This window comes from Podarcis liolepis (genome assembly GCF_965112155.1).
Source record: "Podarcis liolepis genome assembly, chromosome: 4".
Taxonomy (NCBI): domain Eukaryota; kingdom Metazoa; phylum Chordata; class Lepidosauria; order Squamata; family Lacertidae; genus Podarcis; species Podarcis liolepis.
Genome location: NC_139558.1, coordinates 29,790,573 through 29,808,756, shown reverse-complemented (window position 1 = coordinate 29,808,756; position 18,184 = coordinate 29,790,573). Strand labels below are relative to the sequence as shown.

Sequence of the window (18,184 nt, the reverse complement as noted above, 5' to 3'; positions counted from 1 at the left end):
TTTTGCTATTATTTTCCCCTTGCAACTCTTCCATTGTGGGGAGATTGGTAGCATGTACGGAATTAGTATTGGGATACATGCTTCACACAACCTCTGCTTATGTCTGTTATCCATCACTAAACCACCAGAAACATGGTACTGGATGAATACTTTATTGTATCCCTTTCAGTCTGTGGGGATTTTATCCCGCAGTGAGTCAGGAACTAGGTGGTGGTGTGCAGTCTGATGACAGACCAGCAATTGCCTTCAGTGAGATCACAGGAAGAATATCACATTATATTATGATGTTATACTACGTCAAGCTTTGCTTCTAGCTTACATCACTCTACACTCTGCTCTCAACTCTGGCTTTGTCTTTCTAACTACCCACAAGTTGGGGGAGGGCACTCCACCCATTTGCCATCTCACACAGATCCACTTCCTTTGTTCCCCCTAATGGCACATCACCAAGGCAATCACCTCATCAGGAAGCTAGCCTGGCTATTCCAAGAACTAGAAGGAGACCCAGGCAATGGATCTCAGCATACAGTCTACTCCTCCCCCACCAAATTCATAACAATAACATATCTGTTCTGTCTGTGAACTGCCTAAGAGCACTCAACATCCCCCCCCCCCCATTTGATGGAGACGCCACTGAGAATCAACTCATTAGCTGCTCAGGAGAGAGCTACATCACAGATGCTACCATTTCCTCTGTGTGTGCAAGCAAAACATATGAGTAAAGCCAAAGCTTAATTCAGCCATGCATCTGAAATAAAATAGCAAATGACGTCAGGATTAACACATGGGTGGGTGTACTAGATTATTACAGTTTACTTCTCTCTCTCTCTTAGTTATCTCTAGTTCTGTAGAGTAGCTACTGCTGCAGTCCCAAGCCACTTACCTGCGAGTAAGCCTTGCTGAATTCAATAGAACTGATGTCTTAGTAGATGTGGCTGAGTCTGTGCTGTAAATCTACTATGCATTCTTTAGGCAAGATGTGATTTTTCTTCCTCTCTACGATTCTGTGTTTGATGCACAAATAAAGGGTGTTGTTTCTCTTTTTCCTGTCTATGACATGCTTTAACGCTTATCTCCATTTCTTCAGCCACCTGGGTTGGAGGTGGTTACATAAACGGGACAGCGGAGGCTGTGTATGTACCAGGCTATGGACTGGCCTGGGCCCAGGCACCCATCGGATATGCACTTAGCCTTGTCGTAGGTAAGCTGGAGTTATGACCCAAGCCAATGTCAAGTTTAATTGAAACAGTATAGTTAAAGCTTAAGCTAAGATGAATTGTTTCACTGAGCCCACCAGCTAGAAGACTGACTGTCTCCTTGTTCCTCTTTTCATTAAGACATATTTCTGGGAAATGGGCAGGAGGGACTCAGCACTTGAGACATGACATGGGACTTATGTTTAACTGGCCTGCAGTAAGAGATGGGGCCTCTCCAGACATCAGTTTACTTGTGCATTCTTGATGATTTCCTGCTCGTGATGATATTGGGACAGTAAGACTCATTCCCACTTTTAACACTGTTTGGGGCAGCCACACTTCTTCAACCTGAATCAGTGCATAATCTCATAACTTCCTGTTGAAATCCTGTAACTTGTCATGCCACAAATGTTTCGGTTTATTTTTGACCGGTTTTTGTTGCACTATAAGACAGCAATAATGTGATAACAAGACCCGTGCAATGTGTTCTTAAACAAGACTGCTGTTATATTGCAGGTATATTCTGCAACTTTGTTCTTGTCTTCTTTAAGAAGACATTGCAGGGGTCTTGGAGAGGAAGGGAGGTTTAATACAACTGTCATAGGTATTCTCTGCAATGTGTACTTTTTTTCACTACACCTTTGTGATGATGAGTAAGGCTGCCAGCAACAAAAGCCAATCCCATGACCAGATTGCCATTTCCTTGGCAGTAATTAGTAATGGTGCATTGGACAGTTTATGATGGGTAGAGGGAAAGCCCTAGTCTGTGCTTAGACACCAGTTATGTTACTCACAAGCTTAGTAATGTAACAGCATATTAAAACTGCTAAGCACCATCATCATTATTTGGTTGCCTTCACCAAACTAAGGAATTCATGAGAATCCAAAATCTTTTCAGTGCTTTCAGCACTTCACAAAGTTAACATTTTTGCTTGCATCCTGAGACAGAATGCAATTGGGCATAATCTGAATTTGAATGGTGCAATGATTTACTTCATTCAGGTCTGTATCAATGGCCCTTAAGGAAGGAACTGTTCCAGAGTCTTGAATATGGGAGGGATTTTCCTTCTTCTCATCTAGATGAAAAGTAATTTGCCATCAATACATTCACTTCCCCCTGTGTGAACACGATGTTTCCTCTCAGAGACAAGAACAGGAATCATCTGCCTATGTATGGTTGTGAAACATGCCCATATGTTCAAGGTGGTACTTACAATCAAAAGCTCATGGTCCTCTTTGCTGAATCACCGCCACTTACCAGAATGGGGGTGGGGGTGGGGCAAGGCAGTGGGGAGATCAGTGTGGTGCAAAAGCACTGGCTTGGCTCCACCAGTCCATTTGCACCCTACTGACCTTCCTGCCAGTTCACTCCTTTCTCTCTCCTCCCAGCAGTGACTCAGCTGTCAGGAGGTCAGGTGAGCACTGCAACCCCAAGGCACCACTACTGGTCTGCTGAATATCTGAGGTCTTCTGTTAAAGGGGAAAATATATTAAAATAGTGCAGAACCACAGATTTTGATTGATTACTGGAGATGGGGCTTACATGGAACCACGCAAGCATGAGATCACTTGCTATTATTCATGTCTATTGTCTTTCTCATGTTTGTTGCTTCAGGTGGTTTGTTTTTTGCAAAGCCCATGCGTTCCAAAGGCTATGTGACAATGCTGGACCCCTTTCAGCAAATTTATGGAAAACGAATGGGAGGGCTTATCTTCATACCTGCCCTAATGGGAGAAATGTTCTGGGCTGCAGCCATCTTTTCTGCATTAGGTAAGGAATACTATGTCATAGCATGGAGCCGAGAAATCCAACCAGTGGCTCAAGGACAACTATTGAAAAGCCATCAATACAAATGCTAACAATCCATGTGGTATAGAGCAGTGGTCTTCAGCTTTGGGTCTCTAGATGTTGTTGGAATACAACTCCCTCATCCCTGATGTTTGGCTAAGCTGGCTGGGCAGAATGGGAGCTGAAGTGTAGTAATATCTGGAACTCAAGCCTGAAGAACACTGGCATAGAGAAATGTATAGCTAAACCCAAATGCTCACCATAAAATCATGTGACCCTAGTCATGTGGTGATACTTATTTATCAGAAAACTGACTGCAAACAAGAACCATTATTATTTATAGTAACATTTGAGAAGATTCATCATGAAAGGCTTTAGCTACCCAACTTGTTTTAATATTAAAGAGATTACATTGCAATTGAAAATGCTCTTGTTGATTTTAAGCAATTCAGCCTTTGTAGTGAAGAGCTCAAAACACAGCAATGATATCTTTCATTACTAGTGTTTGGCTATTGTACTTTGATTACCATAGAAGATTTCATGGGAATTTTTTTTTTCATAATTCTGCTGCATGCAGAATCGGGACTGATCAAATAATGTAGAATACATACAGTGGTACCTCGGGTTACAGACACTTCGGGTTACAGACTCCACTAACCCGGAAATAGTACCTCAGGTTAAGAACTTTACCTCAGGATGAGAACAGAAATCGTGTGGCAGCAGGTTAAGTATGGTTTCAGGTTAAGAATGGACCTCCGGAACGAATTAAGTTCATAACCAGAGGTACCACTGTATAACTTTTAATCTGAAGTAATAATGTGCAATGCAATCCTATACAGATCTACTCCAAAATAAGACCCAATGAGTTAAGGAGAACTTACTACCAGATAAGTATGTGTAGGATTGCAGCCTTAAAAATATAGGATCCAGTTTGGTTGGTAGAGCAGCTAGTGGCATGTCCCACATATGAAAGAGTTAACATGGGATATGACTACTACATACCTAAAGCATTGTCTGTGCACACATAAACCTGTGTATGTGCTATGTCTGCCTTTCATATTTTGTATAAAGAGTGTGGGAGAGTGTGTTTTTATCATGTGTGTTTGCACTTCTCTAACATGTGAAAAAGATATTTTTTCAACCGGTAGTAATGAAACTGCATGATGCTTTCCATTGAAACTTCATGTACAAAATTATTGTCTAGAGTTTTTAGTATGAAATCACTGAATTTCAGTCCCTGGTGGAATTTTTTTCATTCTGTTGCAAGAACCAAGTTTGATAGCTCTTCTAGCATGGGGGGAAACCCTTCAGATGAATTACTGTAAGTGACCTTTGCAACTTTTGCTACTTTAAAAAGCACACACACACAAACCCCCATCAACTGCACATATAAAGTTGTTTGGTGTTGCACTCTTTTAAAAATAAAATAATCAGCCTTCTTTCCAACTGTGCTCTGATTAGCTGGAAATCAATGGGGAACTTTTTAACCATAATTTTATTGCAAGTGCTCAAGGGTCTGAGAATAACTGCATGCTGAGGTGATGGAAGCTGAGTGGCTTAAACAACTTTCAGGGAATTTAAAACGTGTTCTTTTTATTTAAAAAAAAACACAGCTCAAACTTAATAAAGGTTTTCTGTGGCTTCACAATGAGAAAGCGAGCACTGTGAATGCCTTTCAACCTGGTAGGCTCATAAAAGGGCGGCTTGCAGACTAGGAGCTAGGTGGAATTTATCAGTTATGAGCGCTAAGACAACACAATACATGGCTGAAATCAACTCTGAGATAGGACCTTGGAGAGCAACATACTCAAGTATAAGCTTGTTGGTCCTTCCAATCCACTTAGTGCATGAACGCTCAGAAAGACTGTTGCAGATTTAAAACCACAGATAAAACTGACAGATCACCTCAAATGCAACATTTTAAGTGGAGTCAGGTAACCCCACTATTCAGCGGCAAGCCATCAAATGCATAGCAATTAAGTGCAGTGAAATTGAGCCATAGTATGCATGACTGTATAGTGCCAAAGAAAGTGAACAGCAAGTTGTCATGTGAAGCCTCTCCATCAAAGAGAGGCTATAGGAAGTGTAGCTGTCATATAACATTATTGAATGTCATAGGAAAAGATCTCTTCTGGGTGGCTAGATTTTTAAAAAATTCTGAATCTAGTTATCAGATCACAACTCAAGAGAACCTGTGGGTGGGTGGGTGGGTAGGTCCTATTTCTGATGGAATGATCTCCCCTCTTCCCCCACCCCAAATGCACTGCTCTGAGAGCTGACCACACACACACACACACACACACACCTGATGGAGGTGAGGAAAGGGGGGGGAAGCAGAGGGACTAACTCCCTCTAGCACAACTATTTAGTTTAATCTGGCCCAGACGTTTGACTTACAACCCCAAAGCAGATCAGAGCCTACCCTTCTAGGTATGCCTTTAGCATTTTCTCTCAGAGACTGGCGCTGCCTTTAAAGTTTGAGTAAAATATGTCAGCATACGTTGAACACTTTTGCCTCATAATGACTTTGTGCAAGTTTGGAGAGTTTTGTTGTCACAGAGCTCAGGGTTCGCCAGATCTTCCTTCTTCCTTTTTTTCTGTGTTTTCTTCTCACAACTCTACAGGCAGGTGACCCTTTTTCAAACAAGATAGTTTGTGGTGATAGTGCCTCGTGCAGTTCTCTTGCTTGGCCTACAGAATTTTCACGCCAGCGCTGAATGCTTCTAATCATGGCCAGTGGAGACGTTGACAGTGGTAGTTTTGAGAAAATACCACGTGGATATATTTTCAAGAAGCAACCACTTTTTTTTATTAAGAAATCATGTACCCCAGACCTCTGAAAAGACATAGTTGCAGAATGAACAAAATTGCAGAATGCACAAAAAGTATACATTTCCTACAAAGTATTAGACTATTTCTGAATCTGTCTTAAAAGATTCCAGCAAGCAATAGTGTTGTTTTAGAAACCGGGGGAAACTGAAACACATTGAAAAGGGCGTGCATTTCTAAAATAGGTTTGTTTCCCTCCCTTAACCCCAACCTCTGCTGCAGGTGCCACCATAAGTGTGATCATTGATGTCAATATCAATATATCAGTTGCTATTTCTGCCCTAATTGCAACTCTGTACACACTAGTGGGTGGACTTTACTCAGTAGCCTATACTGATGTGGTTCAGCTGTTCTGCATTTTCCTTGGACTGGTAAGTTTCTGTATAATATTTATGTGTCTGAAACGATGGTTGTCTTGCAAGTGCTTTATTTAAGCCTGAATTGTGAGAGATGTGCTGCACAATTCTGTGGGTGGGTGGAAGGAGGGAATAATGTTCTCATCCGTCAAACTGTACAGGTGTAATCATGATTATAGTATCTGTAGTATGTGCAGAAGGAACATGCCTTGTTCCTATGCAACATTTACAGTTTTAACTGACTCCTATTGGTTAAGAAAGAACTAGAACCAAAGATGCTTTGTGCCCACCTCTTTACAACAACAGGATAACCTTACCCCAATAGCAAAGCTTCCAGTTTGAATACTAGTACTGTTCCCACAATGTTTCTTAAACTTGGGCCCTCAGCTGTTATTGAACTACAACTCCCACCATCCCTGACCACTGGTATTCCAAGCTAGGAATGATGGGAGTTGTAGTCCAACAACAGCTGGAGTCTCAAGTTGAGAAACACTGGACTCTTTGTGATTCCCCTGTGAGCCTTAAGGCTGGACTTTTGTGTGGTGCAGCCCATGAAAAGTAGTGGTAGACACAATTGTCCTTTGACAAGAGTGATTACTGGACCACTGCTCTGTTCCTACACAGAGCCAGTGTGGTGTAGTGGTTAAGAGCGGTAGTCTCGTAATCTGGGGAACCGGGTTCGCGTCTCCGCTCCTCCACATGCAGCTGCTGGGTGACCTTGGGCTAGTCACACTTCTTTGAAGTCTCTCAGCCCCACTCACCTCACAGAGTGTTTGTTGTGGGGGAGGAAGGGAAAGGAGAATGTTAGCAGCTTTGAGACTCCTGAAGGGGAGTGAAAGGCGGGATATCAAATCCAAACTCTTCTTCTTCTTCTACACTGGATCCCTATTATGCTTCAGCCTCAAATCAAGAGACTGGCTTTGACCTTATATATTTTTGACCATTTATATTTTACAGACATTATATCCAAAATTAACCAGAGCAACATCTTAACTTTGTGTTTAATGCATGTGGGAAGGGTGCACAGAGAAATGTCCACATTCTTTCCCGTTGGAAACTTAGCAGAATCAGAACCCAAGTATCTTCCAGAGATATTGCATTGCCATTTGATTTTGGCTTGATGTTTTTTCGAAGGGGAAAATTATTGTTTTTATTTTGTTGGGTCTATCATTTTTAAAGTTTGTTTAGTTCATTTATAACTTGTGTATGTGTTTTGGTTGTAAAATACTGCATAGTATGTCTTCACTTCAGAAAAGAATATCCTACACAATACATTCACAGGTCTTTATCAATCTCATTCAACGTAGGACAGATATTATACCTGCCCTATAAGCTCAGCTTAGGAAATATCCTGTCTGCAATATACTCATTTTATGTTTCCGTTTGAATCTGTTGTTACCTATGTTCTGTGCCAAATTTTATTTCTGGTTGAAAGAAATCCTGGTACTCAGAAAAAGTAATGCCTGTATTTTCTTAGTTAACTGTTAAGAAGGAAAAGGAAAAAGAGGGAGAGATTAATTAGTCAAATATTGCTGCTATTTCTTCATTATTTCTTTAGTTCCCAATTTTGAATGATAGCTTCTCTTTTATTTTAGTGGATCAGTGTTCCATTTGCCATGTCCCATCCTGCAGTGACAGATATTGGATACACAGCTGTACACACTGTCTTTCAAGAGCCTTGGCTTGGAAACATTAAAAAACCTGACATCTACAAGTGGATTGACAATTTCCTCTTATTGGTGAGCACTCCTGTGACAAACCATGGCCTGCCACTCACAGTCTTACTCTACAAACTCTACAGTTGCAAACCAACTAAGCAAGAGATGCTCAGTAACTGCTTTTTAATTATCTAACCATATGTTGAAGCAAACCACACCCCACTTAACAATAATCATGCATTAATGTAGCAGCTTTGAAAAAGTAGACAGACACCTCTGTTGCAGGTGACTTAGGAAACTCTTATTATGATTGGACTGGCTGGATACTGAGGTACATTAGATGACTGAATCTGTAATTAAAGGGAGTTGGAAGGTGGGATACCAATAGTCAGGAGGAGGAAAATGGTGGCACTTGATAGATTTTTTTAGAAGAAGAAGAAGAAGATTGGGTTAGAGAATAAGTTAAAGAAGCTTAACAGTGATTAATGCAAAATGATTTCCAGTTCCAGTTTCCATAGCATCTTGTATGAAGGAGGCACGCAGGATAATTATTATTATTATTATTATTATTATTATTATTATTATTATTATTATTTTATTTATACCCCGCCCTCCCCAGCCCTCCCCAGGGCAGCTAACAACCAATAATAAAAACAAATTGCTTAAAATACAATTTAAAAAACAAGATTAAAATACAACATTAAAATATTAGGATGCAGCCTCTTCACAGGAGGAGAAAGGAAATAGTAAGAGGGGGAGGAATCAAACTGATTCTAAGCCAAAGGCCAGGCAGAACAACTCTGTCTTACAGGCCCTGCGGAAAGAAGTCAGATCCTGCAGGGCCCTGGTCTCATGAGGCAGAGCGTTCCACCAAGCTGGAGCCAGAGTTGGAAAAGCCCTGGCTCTGGTTGAAGCTAATCTAACTTCCTCTGAAAAATATATGTGATGAACAAACAACAAGCTCTGTGAAAGGTTGAGGAGTATTGTAAAAAAGAAAATAAGATTGGGAAGGTATACAAAGAGGCAGTATTAAATCTAGGAAATGAGTAACTAAAATTTAATTACGGATGATTGGCAGATAAGCTGAAGGAAGTCCATAATATATAATTTGTGATAAACTTTTGGTATGGTATCATATGTATAATGTAGAAAACTAATAAAAACTTTTATTTAAAAAAAGAAGCTAATCTAACTTCCTTAGGGCCCGGGACCTCTAGGGTGTTGCTATTTATGGACCTTAAGGTCCTCCTTGGGACATACTGAGAGAGGCGGTCCCGTAGGTACGAGAGTCCTAGGCCGTGAAGGGCTTTAAAGGTCAAAACCAGCACCTTAAATCTGACCCTGTACTCCACCGGGAGCCAGTGCAGCTAGAAAAGCACTGGGTGAATATGCTCCCATGGCAGAGACCCTGTGAGGAGCCTCGCTGCAGCATTCAGCACCCGCTGGAGGATAGAATGGAAAAAGAATGAGGGAGCAAGGAAAGTAGACTGGTAGATAATTTGAACAAGACTGGAAATGAGCAGGGTTTGGGGGGGGGAATGCTGTGTTCGAGAAGAGAGTTTCTACACACCATAACAGGGTACACTATGTTTCTTGAGGCTTGCCACATCTCCCTTTTACAAGGGATCTCCTCTCTGGGATTACGCTTTGTTCAGAAAGAAGAGAGCACAAGTGTTCCTGATGTTAAAAGACTGAGGAGGTGACCTTTCCTGCTGTGTTTTTAGCACGTGTGGGGTGCTGAAAATTTGCATCAATGTTCTCCTCTGATACTGCTCTCTAGACACTTGGGCCAAGGAGCAATGGTACATGAGCAAATCTAGCTTCATGGAAGCAAACACCTTCTTGCCTCAATCCCACATGTTGCCATCAGAAGAAAACCCTTCCAATATTTGTTTTTAAATACATTTTCAAGCTGAAGGTGCAGCTATTTCATGATTATAGGTTTAAATACTGGGTGAAATCGTTCTGAAATAGTAAAATAGCAGCTTGGCATGTATTCAAATGAACCCAAATGATCTTCTGTTAGCCCAGAAATGATGGAGGGTTTCCTTATTTTTCCTTGCAGACGTTAGGAGGAATCCCATGGCAAGCATATTTCCAGCGAGTTCTCTCTTCCTCTTCTGCTACATACGCACAAGTGTTATCCTTTCTGGCAGCTTTTGGATGTCTTGTGATGGCAGTGCCTGCCGTACTCATTGGTGCCATTGGCGCATCAACAGGTACACTGAGTGTCCAGATCGCCGTTACTTAAAGCAGTGGGTACCTTACTGCAGGGATGGCGAAGAAATCCAATTCAGTTCTCATTGAAAAGGAAATCCGTAGAATTTGAACTTTCTGAAGCAATATGCAAAATGAAACATAACTATCCATAGAAATTTGCACATATCCCAATTTTGCAATACAGTATTCGGACAAGGATCAGGACCACAGTGAGTGGTGAAAGGGATTAGCACTCTCCCTTCTGTTGAAGATGTTTTTTGACCCACCAGGGAAGCTGGTACTGGCATCAATAGCAGCTTCCTTTCTGGCACAAACAGCAGCTTTGTAGGTGAGGGGGGAATTTCCATCGGGACCATGACATGGAGGGAAAGGTCCTCTGCGCTGCAGTCTGGATTTGATTTCCCTCGAAGTTCCTTTTTTAAAGCACAGGGAGATGCATAGAACATTTATATTATCACACGCTAAATGTGTGGATGTCCCCAAGCTGAGCCACCTACCAAGCAAAGGCTGAATCGAGGTTTTCTAAGGGTCAAATTGTTTATTAAATGTGACCATACATGTAGCAACTAGTTTGAGCCTTAGAAAATCTGTATTCAGCACTTGCCCACACTTGGGGTGGGGATATGGGGATTGTTTGTTATATGTATTTTTAGAAACTGGAAAATAAAGTAGTTATATATATATATATATAGAGAGAGAGAGAGAGAGAGAGAGAGAGAGAGAGAGAGATGGGTGATCTTGGGAAGTTTTTCTTCTCCCCATCCCATCCCAAAATCAGATACATGATAGATAGATAGATGATAGATAGATAGATAGATAGATAGATAGATAGATAGATGATAGATTATAAATATAGATAGATATGGACACACACACACACACACACACACACACACACACACACACACACCATACTTGGAAATACTACTCTTATAAAAGAAGGGTTAATGCAGAGGTAGATAACATCAGACTCAGGGCCAAGACGTAGTCCTCCAGGCCGATTTATCTGGTCCTCAGTTGTTTCACTGCCTCATTGCTCCTGCCAAAGCAACACCTCTCCTTGCTTTTGCCTCACACCCTCCTTGAGAGTTTTTGCCTAGCTGGAAGGTGTCCTTGAACAGTGACAATGTGTTCTGCTTGTCTGGAAGGAGAGGTGAATTGGTGTAAAAACCTGAATTTTAGGTGAGTGCGATGTAGCCTGTTGTCAAAGGTAAGAATCACATCCATCGATCCACCCAACTTTTGTCTCTGGCCACAACCACCGCTGGCAGTGGACACCCCTGAAAAGGTTTCTCCAAAGTGAAATGCTCCAAATGGGGTTCCAAACGCTTCCCTCAGTGCAGAAGTCAAAGCTTCATTCGTGCTGATCTGGTCATAATACTTGTGTGCTTGCATTACAGATTGGAACCAGACAGAGTATGGTGATTCAGACCCCAAAGACAACTATGAAGCTGACATGATTTTACCCATCGTCCTCCAGTACCTTTGCCCAGTGTATATCTCCTTCTTTGGCCTCGGGGCAGTGTCTGCTGCTGTCATGTCATCTGCTGACTCTTCCATCTTATCAGCGAGTTCCATGTTTGCCCGGAACATCTATCAGCTTTCTTTTCGGCAAAGTGTAAGATTCACTATTGCAACCACAGTTTCGTTCTGCGATAGGATTAGCCGTGCTGCCAATAGTGACTGGTGGCACAATGAACACAGAAAGAAAAATGAGCACTTAATTGTTTCTGAGCTGCACAAAATATAGAGATATGAGCAGGGCTTTTTTCCCCCAGCTTGAAGTCACTGGAACTTAGTTCCAGCACCTCTCAGGTGGGTGCCATCGCCATTCCAAGAGAATGTGGGAGGTGCTGATTGTGACCTCTTTTTCTAGAAAAATAGCCCTGGATATAAGGAACCTACAACTGTAGCTTCTGATGCCCTGAAACTCTGGGCTGTGTGCAAATGCCTTCCTGGTTCTACCCACAAGGAACAAGGGAAGGCAATTCAATACCTTGAGCACACATTAAATTGGTACACAAAGAAGCCCAGATTTTCTTGGTATACTCAGTGGTTGTATATTCTGAGCAATGATCCTCTGCCTCGGTTCAAGCTACTTGTTGAAGATGATTCACAATCCTCCCCTGTCATTTTGCTGTGGCGCTGCACTGAGCTAAGTCATAGTTTGGCTTAGTGCGTCTTCCAAATCTGGGATCACTGTTTAGGTCTCTCCAGATTAACCTCAAACTGCAACCAATGTTTGTTCTATTGTATACAGCTCATGGTCTGTGATATTTCGAGACCTGTTCTTGACTTCAGTAATATTTAGTACCATGTCCTACAACGGGATTTCCTCTCCAAAGCTCTGTAGTCATTGGAGATTTGAAGAGTGAACTTGATAAATATCAGAATCCTTTCAGGTCAGTTTGGTTATGGATGTCTCATAGAATCATAGAGTTGGAAGAGACCACAAGGGCCATCGAGTCCAACCCCCTGCCAAGCAGGAAACACCATCAGAGTACTCCTGACATATGGTTGTCAAGCCTCTGCTTAAAGACCTCCAAAGAAGGAGACTCCACCACACTCCTTGGCAGCAAATTCCACTGTCGAACAGCTCCTACTGTCAGGAAGTTCTTCCTAATGTTTAGGTTTAGATACAAGAGGTTTTTTTCCGCTAATCACGTTAAATCTATATAATTCTGTCCTTTATGGATATTCCTGTAAGAAAACTCACTGGTAGAAAACAGTGTTTTGTTCCTTTCTTTTACAGGCGTCAGACACAGAAATAGTCTGGGTCATGCGAATTACCATTTTTGTGTTTGGAGCAGCAGCAACAGCAATGGCCCTACTAGCTCAGTCGGTTTATGGGCTCTGGTACCTCAGCTCTGACCTGGTTTACATCATCATCTTCCCCCAGCTCTTGTGCGTCCTCTTCATCAAAGGAACCAACACCTACGGCGCCGTTGCAGGGTATCTGTTTGGTGTCATACTACGAATTACTGGAGGAGAACCGTATTTGCACTTGCAACCCTTGATTTTCTATCCTGGTTGGGATCAAGAACAGCAAATTCAGAGATTCCCTTTTAAAACATTAGCCATGCTTACCTCTTTCTTCACTAACATTGGAGTATCCTATCTGGCAAAATACTTGTTTGAAAGCAGCACTTTGCCACCCAAATTTGACTTCTTGGATGCCGTTGTTGCGAAGCATAGTAAGGAGAACATGGACAAGGCCACTCTTGTGAAAAGTGACAATATTGTTTTAAACGAGTTGGCCCCTGTGAACCCTCGGCACAGTTTGACTCTAAGCAGCACCTTCACAAACAAAGAGGCCTTCAGTGATATCGATTCAAGTCCCGATGTATCCGCAGCAGAAGATAATTGACAACGGCCCAACGGAGGAGAGAGATCGCTTTCACATCCCCCACAATGCAACAGGGTATGCAACAAAGGGAGATCAGAGGCGTTTTAGTTGAGGGAGAAAGAATGGACAGGGAACAAGCAAACAAAAACCACTGCACAACCCTCTTCAGCTCATTTCTAGGAATAGTCTGTGGAATAAATTGTAGTGTTTTACGATAAAATGCGCTGGAATAGAATAAGTTGCTCTACTAGCATTCAAATGAAGCCAAGTAACTTAGTATTTGGGAGGGGAATGTTTGAAAATAAAAAGATTAAGTAACTTTTTTATTTTAAAATTACTTTTATTCAGGTACCTGAAAGAATCAACTATAGCCATAATGAATGTTCAGCATCTGGTTCGGAGGAAGTGTAATATGCAATCCCTACTACAGATGAACAGAACCTCCCATGCAATTCATTTGTTGCTTGGTTGTACCATTTCAGTGTGTAGGACAGTACTGAATGTTTCAATTAAACTTGGAAATGAACTGCAAATTGGAAGGGCAATTGGAGAGGCATCACTCCATTGAGTTTGGGTCCATCTGGTTTAATAATAATAATACTAATAATTTTATTATTTGTACCCCACCCATCTGATTGGTTTATTCAGCACCTCAACTGCTAGGTAGTCCTCCCCTGCCAATCCTCCATCCCAAGCAATGAAAACCTTAATTTTGCAAAGGGAACATGAGCAACCAACATCAGGGACGGTTCACTACATAAGGAAGGAAGCTTGTGGTGCCTCCTTCTAACTGAAACTGGTGTTAAGGAGTGTTGTTTCCCGCTGGGAATTAGGGAGTTTGTCATTTTCTCCCTTCAAATTGAATTGGGAGGTGGGGGGACAACGACTAAAATGCTATGCATCTCAGCCAGTATTTGCTGATGAAGATCATGGGTTTCAATTAATGAAGCAGAGAAAACTACAAATCCCATGATCCCCTGAGGAAAACTATATTTCCTGTCTGCTACTTCTAGCTAAAAGCACCCCTGACCATGGGCCGTGATGGCTGAGGAATGGGAATACAGTGCAAGGCTTAGATCTCTTTCCCTAGCCCACTGATATTCCATTTAGGAGAACAAAACAACATGGAGAGATCCATTCACAGATCTCTTACATAGCACATGATTTGATCCTAAGTAGATCTGATAATGGGATAATGAACTGTGATAATAGTTTCGTTTCAAAATTAAATGATGCAAATTTCCATCCAAAAGTATTTCATTTTTTAAAAACATTTATTAATATCTCGGGAGTTCCAGAAGTTCACTCTGAGAACTACTTCACCCTGTCCTTTATGAAATGGGGGACAGGGACAAATAATGAATTGCTGTAAATGTGCTTTCCTGAGTGTCAAAGCAAAACTATGGATAAGTTGCGGCATTTTTAAGTAATCAGATTTTTTGCAGCTTGGTACATTTCTAGTGTAGCAGGTCCCCACATTTCTACCCAGGTTTATCATGGCTCAGCAATCAGGACTCATCTTCCTGTATCGTATCAGGGAGTACCTTAACAAGAAGAAGAAAGTAGGGATGTTTTGAGCCTATCACACACTATTTCAAGTCAGGACAGCTGGCACAAGGTAGACAAGAAGGAAGCAATATTTTGCAGTGGTTTCCATATGTTTTCTGTGAAGGCACCCTCACAACATCGATGGCCGAAGGTTCAGAGGGCCTCCCTAGTTGCATAGCCTTTCCTATGGCCATCTCTTAAAATGATTGTATGAGCATACAGTGTTGCACAACAGGACGGCCTATAGCTTTTCACAAATGAAAACCTCGCCATAGCACTGTTCAGAACACCACAAAAACCTGGCAAATGATCTGTAATCATTCTGCTGTATATGCCAGATGGGAAATCTTTGAGCCGATTGGCTGGGTGCACATTTTTGTCACCTGTATCCAGAGATATATAGAAAGAAATGTACAACCAAAGACTGAATGGTAATTCTTGTGCTGAGTTTTTCAGGTGCTGGGAATTTCCAGAGCTGGGAACTGGCTGCTCTTTATGACCTTTTCATATCTTCACACAAAACATTGAATGCATACACTTAAAAATGGTGGGCCCATCTGGGTCCCACTGCCAAACAAGCTGGGGCTAGAAGTCTCCAAGAAACATTGGCCTGACAGCAGAATCCACATCTGAAGTCAAATCCATTCTGAGGGTTGGGCAGGCAGCAATCTGCATAGTGAGAAAGTTCAGAGGATAGAGAATCCACAGGACCAATGGTCCAGATGGAAAGCAGGAAGCAGCTAGGTAGGGCTAGGAACCCCAGGCTGCTGCTGAGAGCTCCATTTAAGAACGCCAAAGCCAGCTGCATTTCACCACTGCCATCTCCCCCATTTCCTCGATGACTGATCAGCTGAAGGTGGAGTCACTCCGCCTTCTCCTCTTCAGGCTGCTGTTCAACAGGCAAAGCTGACTCCTGGACCAGGACAGGCCCAGTCCATGAAGGAAGGATTCCCATAGGCTCAACAGAGACCTCGTTGCTCCCCTGCCTTTGTACCTGCAGGCAGGGAGGGGGGGTGAGAAACAGGGTCTCTTGCCATTACAAAAATCCTCCATTTATGTGGGCACCGTGCCTGTGTGGGACTGGATTACGCTCTATCTTATTTTTATTTGTTGTTTGTTCTTTCTGTACATGAGAGAGAGGGAGCCTCCCCACCACGGCTTCTGATAACTAGCAATGGTTATTGAAACTGTAGGTCTGTCGCAAGGAGCTCCAGCACTGCAGTAGCCCATTGATGTTGTTGCAAGAGCAACATGGCGCAAGGGCTCAGCCAAGTGGGTTTTTTTAGGGTAGGAAAGGCTCAGGTGTGGACAGGAGAGCCAAGCCCTGTAAAGCCCACAGAGTGGGTCCTCCATCACTCCATCCTGTGCCCATTGGAACGGGCACCCATTGGGTGACCAAGAACAGGTGGAACCAGAGCCAGTAGCAGTCAGACCCAGCTAATGCTAGTTTCATCCCCTTGCTGCATTGAACAGGGGAAGCATTGAGACTTTGAGGGTGGAAGCTGATAGGCATGTCCTGGACTGGTTGTTTGAAAGAGGGGCAGGTGGGAGTTGCCTGGGGACAAACTGAGGTTGGTGGGGCAGTGCCCCATTTGCCCAAACTGATCAAGTTTCACTGCTATTAACAGTGGCACAGCTTTGCACAAACTAGAAGCTGCAGGACTTCTTTTTCTGCAATGCTAAGAGAAGGGGATGGGACTAGATTCTAAGCCTGTCCACAGATGAGCCCATGTCAACAGTACAATATTATTTTATCTCTTTTTGCCCTCAAGGGCTGGTGATAGATGTACATTACTAACCTTATGAGAGCCTCAAATGAATGTAAACATTAACAGTGTTAATCATATACACAGCAACAATAAGATCTTAGCCTTTTATTTTCATAGAGTACGGCCATTTAATCTTTGAAATGTATCTAAAATATTTTAAATAGTAGAATGAAAATGGTCAAGATCACCTGTCTACCCTTCAAGTTGATTTGACTGAGTAAAATGTGCAACTCATCAGTATATGATTGTAAGTCTGCTATTTAAACAGGGTAGTATCTGTGGCTATTATTTGTTAATAGATGTATATTTTTGTCTGTGTCAGAAATATATTAAAAATGGTTGGATCTAATAAGAACCATACTGTAGACGTGTAAGTTTTCTCTCTGCATGTGCAATGTATTTCAATAGTGCCCAAGAGGTTCAGAGGGGAAATGTCAAATATTGTCTAGTTTTGGCTTTGTTTTTGTCCAGCTATTTAAAAAATATATACATTTATTTTATTATTAAGCAATGTGTGTTGTGTCTGATATATAACGAAACATTTTGCTCTTGAAATATCTGCAGAGTTTTAAAGAAAATAACACCTGGGATTCCTGGTCATTTATGGCTATCAGACAGATTTCTAGATAAAATGCCATTTTAGCTTCCCAACAACTCTGTGAGGTAATCTAGGACGTTTGTGAGAATGTAAGTCTGAGGCCAACAGTGAGGCTGGCTAAGTGTCTACAATTCAATCTAATGTGGAAATAAAACCATTTCCTATCTCTGCTTCCTGGCAAAGGTAAAAGAAAAAAGAAAAGAAAGTGAACCAATGTAATGTATAAAGACTTTTTAAGCTAGAAAATACAGTTGTTTACTTTGACAAGCAGTTGGTAACACAATCAACACAGAAAGAAGACATCTTCCCTTAGAGTTCATGAGGTTATCTTTTCATTCAATAACCATAAACCAACCTTACTCTTCACCCTATTTTTGCCTCAGTGAATACAATTTCCTTTCTCTTTCCCTCACTAATTAGTAGAGACGTTACCTCTCTCATGGACGCCAAATATGTCAGAAGGAAGTGGGTAGCCTGCAGTTAAGGGGCTTGTTCTGTATTTTCAATTAAGGATCTCCACATTAATTTGAAATAATAGGCAGAGAAAGCATGGCAGCTTTGGCTAATACGCTGCCGTTCTCACCTGCCATGCCTGCACCGTAATGAGGGGAATCAAGTCAGCAAGACTGACACAAGAGGATCACTGACATGAATAATGGAACTTGTAACAAGCTGTTCATGACAGCCAATGACTTTCTCTGGTCTTTGTCTCATGACTTTATCTCCTGTACATTCCTGTTCTGCCCAATACTCACCCCAATTAGTATCTCTCTGATAGAATATTCATTTCAGGAAAGGCTGAAAACTGGTATCAAGACTAGATTAAGATGGTAGAGATGATGGGGTCCTGGGCTTAAGCTTGTGATGGAGCCTCA

General features: G+C 41.9%; 1 protein-coding gene across 6 annotated transcripts in view; it reads left to right on the top strand.

Moving 5' to 3' along the window:
* SLC5A7 (solute carrier family 5 member 7) overlaps window positions 1–17,218 on the top strand; it is a 32,382-nt gene extending 15,164 nt beyond the window's left edge. For 4 of the 6 annotated variants that reach the window (XM_083501500.1, XM_083501499.1, XM_083501498.1 and 1 more), the window contains 7 exons: window positions 1,088–1,201; window positions 2,812–2,967; window positions 6,037–6,185; window positions 7,766–7,909; window positions 9,894–10,047; window positions 11,449–11,666; window positions 12,801–17,218. In XM_083501500.1, the coding sequence (XP_083357626.1) occupies window positions 1,088–1,201; window positions 2,812–2,967; window positions 6,037–6,185; window positions 7,766–7,909; window positions 9,894–10,047; window positions 11,449–11,666; window positions 12,801–13,415 (1,550 nt within the window). In that variant the 3' untranslated portion in view covers window positions 13,416–17,218. Of the gene's footprint in view, window positions 1–1,087; window positions 1,202–2,811; window positions 2,968–6,036; window positions 6,186–7,765; window positions 7,910–9,893; window positions 10,048–11,448; window positions 11,667–12,800 lie in introns of those variants that run through there. The other 2 variants (XR_014525728.1, XM_083501502.1) reach the window with 2 other exon arrangements.
* Window positions 17,219–18,184: the final 966 nt, after the last annotated feature.